Source organism: Chelonus insularis, unplaced genomic scaffold, assembly GCF_013357705.1.
Source record: "Chelonus insularis isolate UGA/USDA-ARS -01 unplaced genomic scaffold, ASM1335770v1 contig_17_pilon, whole genome shotgun sequence".
NCBI classification, from domain to species: Eukaryota; Metazoa; Arthropoda; class Insecta; order Hymenoptera; family Braconidae; genus Chelonus; species Chelonus insularis.
The window spans coordinates 2,357,022-2,367,171 of record NW_023276415.1 but is presented as its reverse complement, the minus strand read 5'-3'; the positions used below and the strand labels follow the sequence as shown (position 1 = coordinate 2,367,171).

The 10,150-nt window shown below is 28.0% G+C and overlaps 3 protein-coding genes across 3 annotated transcripts; all 3 read right to left on the bottom strand.

Annotated features, from left to right (window-relative positions):
- Positions 1 to 2,437: 2,437 nt before the first annotated feature.
- LOC118064320 (odorant receptor 47a-like) lies at positions 2,438 to 3,325 on the bottom strand. The gene is made up of 5 exons (XM_035078819.1): positions 3,116 to 3,325; positions 2,862 to 2,969; positions 2,655 to 2,801; positions 2,562 to 2,581; positions 2,438 to 2,450 (listed from the first exon to the last, which is right to left on the bottom strand). Exons 1-5 carry the CDS (start codon positions 3,323 to 3,325, stop codon positions 2,438 to 2,440), a joined length of 498 nt encoding a protein of 165 aa, XP_034934710.1.
- A 1,696-nt stretch (positions 3,326 to 5,021) lies between these two features.
- LOC118064319 (uncharacterized) lies at positions 5,022 to 6,117 on the bottom strand. The gene is made up of 3 exons (XM_035078818.1): positions 5,707 to 6,117; positions 5,137 to 5,283; positions 5,022 to 5,072 (listed from the first exon to the last, which is right to left on the bottom strand). The coding sequence occupies exons 1-3, from the start codon at positions 6,115 to 6,117 to the stop codon at positions 5,022 to 5,024; spliced, it is 609 nt and encodes a 202-aa protein (XP_034934709.1).
- Positions 6,118 to 7,362: 1,245 nt separating this feature from the next.
- LOC118064318 (odorant receptor 4-like) lies at positions 7,363 to 8,668 on the bottom strand. The gene is made up of 4 exons (XM_035078817.1): positions 8,335 to 8,668; positions 7,683 to 7,790; positions 7,470 to 7,616; positions 7,363 to 7,413 (listed from the first exon to the last, which is right to left on the bottom strand). The coding sequence occupies exons 1-4, from the start codon at positions 8,590 to 8,592 to the stop codon at positions 7,363 to 7,365; spliced, it is 564 nt and encodes a 187-aa protein (XP_034934708.1). The 5' UTR covers positions 8,593 to 8,668.
- Between the last annotated feature and the right edge of the window lie 1,482 nt (positions 8,669 to 10,150).

Genomic DNA, 10,150 nt, shown 5'->3' with positions numbered 1-10,150 from the left:
AGTAAAAAGTAGTATGATATCGTTGTGTTAAGAATCTATTGAAAGAAATCGAATAGTTGTATTAGAGTTATTGATAATGATATACAAAACTTACCTTAATAAAAATATCAATCGAAACTACGGAGAAGTTACAGGCTGTTAGGATTAGAGGCCTTTGTTGTAGCATGATTATGACAGCAGTCATAAAACGTTTGTCTCCATACCAATTAGCGGCAAAAATCGCTTTCCTGTATTCTTCACTCTGAGAATAAAACTTTTTCAATAAAAACTAAGATCAATAGTGATAATTAACATTCACAATAGTCAACTTCTGGGAATCGAAATTATCACGTCAACTGCTTCCCTAGAGCCAAATAAACGTAAGACTGACGGCAGATTTACGTATGTCGGTCTAAGGTTGTCATTTACGTATGTATCTGTCCTTTTTCTGTCATCAGGAAATTTAACGTCATACGGTGAATAGCACTCTGATGCAGAACGGGAACAGGCATACGTAAGTCTCACGAAAATTCTGACGCCAGGGTTGGCTACTAGGGTTCAGAGAGACTTGTTAAGCTCACCAATAATTTCAGATAAGTGGGAAAGTGGACCGTACAGTAGCTGATTGCAGAAATTTTTTTGGCTGTATTTATGTCATCAGGTTTATTTGTTACTTACTTCTGTGGTCAGATGTGTTCCACACCATGAATACATGTATGTTTGTATCACTTTTATGTGAACGTATAGAAGGAATGATATCGCCTTTAAGATTGTTAAAGATTTCATCTATCATTTGAAGAATGTTAATGATTTAATTGAATGAATGGCTCAATAGAAAATATGATGAAAATATAATTTATACAAACTTGACTTAATTGATAAATCAAAGTACACAGCACCACAGCATTGGTTATCATCAAGCATAAGATAATTGGACCATAAACTTTTTGAAGATTGTCACGACATTTTAACAGCACACAATATTGGTTTATACACTTGTTGACTACAACATTGCTGTTTCTTTTCTCATCTATATGTGTAATTAAATAAGAGATTTCTCGAAGTTGCACAATCATTAGGAACACGAAAAAAATAAAAATTGAATCAACTGCTACAGTGAATATCAAAATTGACCAACTTGAAATGGATTCGAATAAAAAATGAAGCCGAAAAATAAATCCAGTAAAAGGAACAGGCCACGGAAAACGAGTATGGTAAACAAATATGTGGTGATCAGTTTGAATGTGATGAACATGATTAGAAACAATTGTAATAAGTGGTATAAGATTGTACATGATTGTACATATCGCCACAGATGAAGTGATATTCCAGGTAAGAATTCGATATTTTGTAATTCTGTGAAGAATCCAATATGATGACAATTGATTTTCTTTCAATAGTTTCATGATGTGTCCATCTAATGTATTGTATAGTTCAGCAACTTCTTCTCTATACACAATTAAGCAAATTATCTGTAAATATTATAAAAACTTCTCTTGAATTAGGAAACGGATGATCGTACTTCAATTGACAAATAAATCATTTTTCGATCATCGCTAGTAATATGATGATTTTTTACCACAGTAAAATATATTGAATAATTTCACTTTTATGAAAGAAATTATTCTATTACTTGATATTAAATAGTTTAGTTACCTTCAGGGAAACGATGATAAAACTTGTTAAAGACGTTAGACATCTTGTGACAAGTAAAATATTATCAAAGTGAACTTTTACAAATTCGAATCCAAAATAAATCATGCTTAAGCATATCATTAAATGTATATATGGAAGTATTCGATACGTTGCACCAGAATGAGTCCATCCTAACAATGCTAAAAAGTGTGTATTGAGTTTTCGATATGCTAAATATTCTGATACTTTTGAATTAGATAATTCTGGCATGAGCAATAAAATTTTGTCTACCGAAACTATTTGTAAAAATAATAGTATTGGACTAACAGCTAAAAGGTAATGCAGAAAAGCAGCGTAGGGAATGAAAATTTTATGATCTAGTATGTCATCGATTCTATGAATTAGAAGAAAAAAATAATGCAAAAGGAGTTGTTCGTGATTTTCCTCGATAGGCTTAGTATCGATTGGAGAATTTACAATAAGCATCGTAGCGACAGTCTTGATGCAACTGATAGTCTGATCACATCGTATATAAGCTTATATTTTTCAACAAAGAGTACTTTAATGTAACAAAAGTGTTATTAAACATTTTCAAATAATCATAATTTCTTTGTAGTAGTTTATAATCCTAGTGATGATAAATATATGAACAAGTGATTAAAATTGTGAAAATAATAAAAATTTACTTGAACAACTAACATCTCGTAAGTTTTAATATATACTGAATGTCATCCAAATAAATAATTTGTCGAAATAATTATTTGGAAAATGTTCATTTTTATTTTTGAAAAAAAATGTATTTTTCTAGACTAACTTAACATTTTTATTTTAAAAATCTGCAACAAAAAAATTATGTCTTACTTACCAATATAATATGGTGTTTAAATATAGTTCATTCAATTACCTCTGTTTTCTACTCATCTAATGTTTTTAACAGAAAAAAATACGATATAGACGTATTGAGAATCTAAAAAAAAAATTATTTAGTTATTCATTTGAAAAGTGATTCACGCCAGAAAAGATTATTAAAAACATATTACTTTTATAAAGATATCAATCGAAATAGTTGAAAAATGAGAAACTGTCAGAATAATTGGCCTTTGTTGGAGCATGGTTAGAACAGCAATCATAAAACGTTTATTTCCGTACCAATTACTGGCATAAATTGCATTCCTATATTCTTCACTCTGCTTGTAAATCATATTTTTACTGAAGTTTTGATTTTTCATGTTATTCTTTTTTATTACCTCCATCGTGATATGTGTTCCACACCATGAGTACATATAAGTTTGGCAAACTTTTATCGTTATATACGTAGCAAGTAATATTGCTTTCAGTATGGTTAAAGATGTAAGCTATTAATAAATTAATTGTTTTTATTCTAGTATTTTAGATCATGTTTTTTCATATACTCCAAAATTTAAGTAAAAAAAGAAATATTGATGTGGTTTTTTTTCAATTTTGACTAGTTTTAAAAATCATTTTCTAATTAATGCAATACCTGAGTAATTTGGTAAATCAAAGAGCATAACACGACAGCATTAGTTACCATCATTAACAAAATAACTGGTCCATAGATCTTTTGAAAACTATCACGACATTTCATCAATGTACAATGTTGAACAATACACTTTTTTATAATTATATTGGCATCACATTTCCGATCAATGTGTGTTATGGAATATTTTATATCTCGAAGTTGTCCGATCATCAAAAATATAAAAAATATAAAAATTGAATCAACACCAACTGTACAAAGGAAAAGTGTAATACTAGCAAATGACTCAAAAATGAAATGTAGCTGAGAAATGAATCCAGTGGGTGGTACAGGCCAAGGAAATAAAGATGGATATATGGAAACATAATGATTTGGTTTAATCTCATGTACATAATGAGAAATGATTGCAATTAATGACATCAGAAAGTACATTAAGACAGAAGTGAATACAGATAAGAAGAGAGTCCAACCAAGAAATCGGTATTTAGTTATATTATTAAGTATCGAATGAGAAGAGTGAGTTTTTTTTAATGTATCCATCAAATATAAGTCCAGTAATTCATGGAGCTCAAAGAATTCTGTTTTATAGGTTATCAAACATATCATCTACAAAAAAATTTAATCTGATTAGAAATCAACCAATAATTTGTATTTCTATCAACGATTTTTGTTGATTTATTTCTATCCTGATATTACAGGACTAACTGAATATTGTGTATATTTAATAGCAATTAGATTCGTTGATAAAAAGTTTTGTCTATATATGTATATAAGTTTTGTCTATCTAAGTATACTTAGAACACTAGAATAGTGGAGAACTTCTGTTACCTTTAATGAAACAATTACAAAGCTAGTCATAACGCTTAGTCCTTTAGTAAGAAGAGGAATGTTACTGTAATGAACTTTAACAAATTGAAATATAACAAAAGTCATGCTTAGTCCAAAAAATAAATGTACATATGGAAGAAGACGATAAACTACATTGGAATATTTGTTAGAACAACCTAACACTAGTATAAAATTTCTATTAAACTTGCGATACTTGAGAAATTGGGAAACTTTAGAATCTAGTTTCTCTGACATTACTGGCGTTTTCTGTACTCACTGAAGCGACTTGTTGAACTGATCGTCATAAACTCATCAACTAGAGTCCATCTAAGAAAAGAAATATGGAATATTAAATTTTTTATAAGAACAAAGTTAGTTTCCATGAATTTAAAGATAAAGAGAATGTAAGGAATAAATTGCTCATGATTGACTTTAATGGTCAGGGTATCGATTGAAGAATTTACAATAAGCTTAGGAGCGACAGTCTCGATTCAACTGTTAGTCTGATCACATCGTAAAACCACTTATATCTTTGTAAAAAATATTTCAGCTTCGTGGCAGCTTCAATACAAACAGGAGTATCTCCACATCTAATTTGTCTTCATTAAGTAACTGGAGAAATTTAAAAGTGGATAATGACATATTGGAAATAAAAAGTGTGAAATTCACTGAACCAGAAATTTAAGATAACTGATAATTAAGAACGAGAAAAACGATGGATTTCGATTACATTTCAGGTGTAAGTTTAATTTATATTTTTGTAAAAAAAAATTTTGATTAAAATAGTAACAAAAAACAACTAAATGTACAGAAGTTAATTCAACAGATCATTATTACTTCAAAATACTCATAAAAATGGAATTTTAAATACTCACTAATTTGTTATATAGTAAAGAAAATGTCTTGCACAGAGTAGATGGGACAAAAGATTTGAGTTTCTTAAAAAAAAATATAAAACTAAATGAAATTGAATAAGAATAATATAGTTGAAGAATTGAAGCACAATAATAATGACTAGATTAAATAAAATTCAACATGCATCAAACCAAAAGCTTGATTAATATTGAAATTGTTAGTGTATTTATTCTAACGTTTTTAACAGAAAATAGTATGATATTGTTGTATTTAAAATCTAAAAAAAAAAAAAACAGATCAAATCAAAATTATCGTTTTAAGCAATGTTTTATAAAGTTTACCTTTGTGAAAATATCGATGGAAACGATAGAAAAGTTACATGCTGTCAGAACTAGTGGCTTTTGTTGTAGCATGATCACGATAGCAGTCATGAAACGTTTGTCTCCATACCAATTAGTAGCATAAATAGCGTTTCTATATGCATCACTCTAAAAAATAATTGTTTTCGATTGACACGAATTTTTGTATATTTTTTCACGTTACCTCCATTGATAGATGAGTTCCGCACCATGAGTACATATATGTTTGTACAATTTTTACATGGATGTATAAAAAAAATAAAACTGCTTTCAAAATCGTTAGTGATTTCATCTGTTATAAAGAAAATTCTTAAATAATTTTCAAACATTATAAAGTACGAATAGTAATATTATTTATAATATCAATAGTAGCAGAAAACAAAAAGTATTTTGAAAGCCACAAAAAGGAGTTTATTTTTTCAATGGCATTTTAGAATCAAAATCAATTAAAAATGCAAATGTTTAATTAATAAAAAATATAGTTGAGTTTATTTCGGTCTAAATTTAATGTGAAAATCGATACATTTTGGAGCTTTCATAATTAATACGGACCTGAGTCATTTGATACATCTGAGTGCAAAGCACAATAGCATTAGTTGCCATCATACATAGGATTACTGGTCCAAAAATTTTTTGGAGATTATCCCGACATTTTAATAACACACAATATTGACTAACACATCTTTTAACAATGACCTTACTATCGCTTTTTGCATCAATGTGAGTAAGAGAATGAGATATTTCCCGAAGTTTTCCGATCATTAAAAATACGAAAAAAATAAAAATTGAATCATATCCTGCAGTCAGGACTAAAATGGCCCAACTTGCAAGTGATTCAAAAAGAAAATGAAGTCGATAAATTAATCCAGTAAAAGGAACAGACCAGGGAAATGCACTGGGATATGGCAAAATGTAATGATCAGGTTGAATGTGATTTATGTGATTTAAAATTATAGTTGTCATTGGCATGAAATTAAAAAAAATGGTACAAGCAAATACAGATGCCATAAGATTCCAACTAAGAAATTGATAAATAGCTAATTTATTTAGTACCAAGTGTGATAGATATTCTTTCTTTAATATATCCATGAAATGAAAATCTAGGATTTCATAAAGTTCGAAAAACTCTTTTCTGTATTTTAGTAAACATGTCATCTGTAAAGTAGAAAGATTAAACTCCAAAAGTTTCGAACTATGAAGATTTTAAAATTATATACTAGAAAATTGATAAGCAATTTATTTTTTACCTTTATAGAAACTATAACAAAACTTGTCATAACACTTAATCCTCTAGTAACAAGGTGAATATTCTTACAATGAACTTTTACAAACTGAAATATGATGAAAATCATGCCCAAATTGAGCACTAAATATACGTATGGAAGAATACGATACACGACATTAGAATATTTAGTCGACCATCCTAATAAACATATGAAGTTTCTATTGAACTCGCGATATTGCAAAAACTGAGTTACTTTGGAATCCAATTTTTTCGACATTATTACTCGCTGAAGTGACTTGTTGAACTGATCATCATAAACTATTTAGAGCCCATTCGAGAAGAGCTTCATGTCCATATGGAATATTAAAGTTTTATTCTAAGAAAGGCAATTTGTATGAATTTAAAAAAAATGAATGTAAGGAATAAATTGCTTGTGATTTACCTTAATAGTCTAACTATCGATCGAAGAATTTACAATAAGCTTCACGACGACAGTCTCCATGCAACTCTTCGATTGATCACATCGAAGAATGGCTTATTGTTTTTTTGAGAAAAATTCGTTTATAAAAACTGTTGAAAGAAACTAAGAGTATCCAGATTTAAGATATCCATTATTTATTCATTCTCTGCTTCGATATAGAAGTACTTTTAAAACTGGAGTATGGAAATAATTCTTTAATTTATGGAAATTACTAATCACACTAAGTGCAGTAATAACAATGATTTAGGAGAAAACTGGTGATTATTTTGTACTTATTAAGAAGTGAAGGTTTGTTTAAGCATAATCTAGTAGTAAGTACTTTCGATAATTAAAGATTTACATTAATTGTAATGAAAAAACTTTTTTTTTTTAACTGAAAATCTTTTTCAATAAAATCACTGAAACTCTTAATTGGAAGAAATTATTTAAACCATTATTCTATGAATATAATTTATTTCTCTTACTAAAATAATTCTATATTAGTCTATAAGCATTTTAATATTTATGCTAATGTTTTCAACAGAAAATAATAAGATATAGTTGTATTCAGAATCTGGAAAATATGCACATTTAAATAAAACTTTTGTATGAAAAGAATTTAGGTCATACCTTGGTAAAGATATCAATAGAAACATTAGAGAAATTACAGGCTGTCAAGACAAGTGGTTTTTGCTTAAGCATGATTATTATGGCTTTCATTAAACGTTTATCTCCATACCAATTAGCAGAATAAATTGCAATTCTATAGTCTTCACTCTATTGGTAAAGCATATGTGTGCTTAAATTGTTTGTTTTTTCATTTATTTGATTTTTTTCATTTACCTCCTTTGTTAAACTTGTTCCACACCAAGAATATATAAATGTTTGCAACAATTTCGTCACAACAAAAGCAAAAAAATTAGCTCCTTTTAAGATTGAGATTGTTTTCATCTGTAAAATAAATTAATGCTCAAAATCAATCATTTTTGAGAATTTTATAAAATCACGTTATCTTGAGAAATTTAAGTGCTAATTTTTTAATTAAATAGATAGTAATTGAACTATTTTCATGATATCTTTAAATGCAATGATAGATCATCTGAATATCTATCTTATTTATCTTAAAACAATGATCATTTTAGCACTCAATTTCACTATTATAATTGGGATAAATTTCTACTTGAATACAATTACTTACAATAGTTAGAATTAAATTATGCCCTGAAAATCTATGTGTTTAGAAACTAAACATTTAAAGTGATTACAATGTTAAACCCTATCAACAAACTATAGTAATTTTGTACACGAATTTTAATCACTTCTTGCTGTTTACACAAATTCTACAGTTTTTTTTATGGCGTTTAACATTGTAAACATTTAAGTGTTTTATTATCAAACACTTTGAGCGTTCTATTACTAAACATTTGAATTTTCCGGACTTGCAGTATACGAAAGAAAAGTTATTTTAATCATTAAGTAACGTGAAAAATCATACCTGAGTCAGTTGATATATCAAGGTACAAAGCATAACAGCATTACAAATAATCATAGCAAGTATAATAGGTCCATATATTTTCTCTAAATTGCTCCTACATTTCAATAGTGTATTATACTGAAGTACACATTTCTCCACTGCTTTTTCAGCTGAATTTTCCTTATCATCAATATGCGTGATACAATAAGAAATTTCTCGAAGTTGTCCAATCATCAGAAATGTATAAAATAAAAATAATGAGTCAAGACTTATTGTCATGATAGCAACCGATAAATTTGTCGATAGTTCAAACAAAAGATGGAGATAATATATACATCCAGTTTTAGGAACTGTCCATGGGTAAGATGTTGGGTATAGGAGTATCGGTCTAGTAGGTTCAATATGATGAATATGATTATAAATTATCGTAATAAATGGCATGATTATGTATGTTAAAGAAACAATGATTAATGAAAAAGAAAGGCAATAACTTAAAGACCTGTAAATATTGTTTTTATTTAAAATGATGTCTGACATGTCGTTTTTTTTCAGTAGTTCATTGAAATGTGAGTCTAATATGGTTTGAAGTTTATGAAGTTTTTTTCGATGCGATATCAAGAGAATCACCTTGAACAAAATTTTCAGAATTGTTAAATAATGTTTGAGCTTCGATTGAAGAAGTTTTATAATTACAGAGTCGTTACTACTTTCTTGTAGTAAAATAGTGAAAATCATTGAAAACGACTGCGTAATAATGAAAATTCACTGATTTTGCACTGATGATGGTACGACTATTTCGAACAGTGGTACTTTTTCCACTATTCTGCAGTGATTTTCATTGTTTCATTTTTAGAAAGCAATTATTATTATTATCACTAGGATAGCACGACAGCATGAAAATTTTTTTTTCTGTTTGAGTATTTAATAAATTACAGAATAATTTCGAATTATTGTTAAGATGCAAAAAAACGTAAGTTTCATCAGTGCACTACCCAAGTAAATTTTCTTAGATTTCCAAAAAAGTCATTTTTAATATATGATCGTTGGATACCAGTTACAACAGTCAAAATTTAAAATGTAAATATTAATTTTTTCAGGGAAAACTTAAAAAATATCAAAAAAATTACTGAATATTTTGGATTCAAATTTTAATGTTCATAGAAACTAAAAATATTAGATAATCATTAAATAATTACCTTCAGAGCAAATATTAATGATGCTGCCATTATACTCAAACTGTAAATCAACACAGGCAAATTGGTATAATGCAACTTCGCAAATCGAAATAAAAGAAAAGTAATACAGAAACTGATGATTAAATATAGTTTCGGAATCACTGCAGATGTTATCTTAAAATTTTTTGGAGAACATCCAGTCATCATTAACAAAACTTGATTATATTTACGATATTGCAAGTAACGAGTAACATTTGTGTTTGCCATTGTAAATTCGCTGTTCCAAGGCTTATGTTTGAAAAACCTTAGCAAACTAATTATGATAAAGATCCTATTAGTGTATAAACCAATTTCTTTAAGATAAAGATGATTTTAAAATGCATAAAGAAAAGTAATTTTTTATGAGAAATGATTGAAAAATATTATTTATGAATTACCCTATTAGAGTTCAAAGACTTCATCGATCGTTGAATTTAAAATAAGCATTGTCGAAGTAGTCTTAATGCTGCTGTCAACCAAATGACATCGTAGGATTTATTAGTCATGATGACAGTGATGAAGTTCGTGTTCAAAAGTTAAATACGAATAAGAGACTTTTTTCTTAATTAAAGTCATGCATAGTATTTACTTGAAAATATTTAATTAATCATCTATAAATGGAA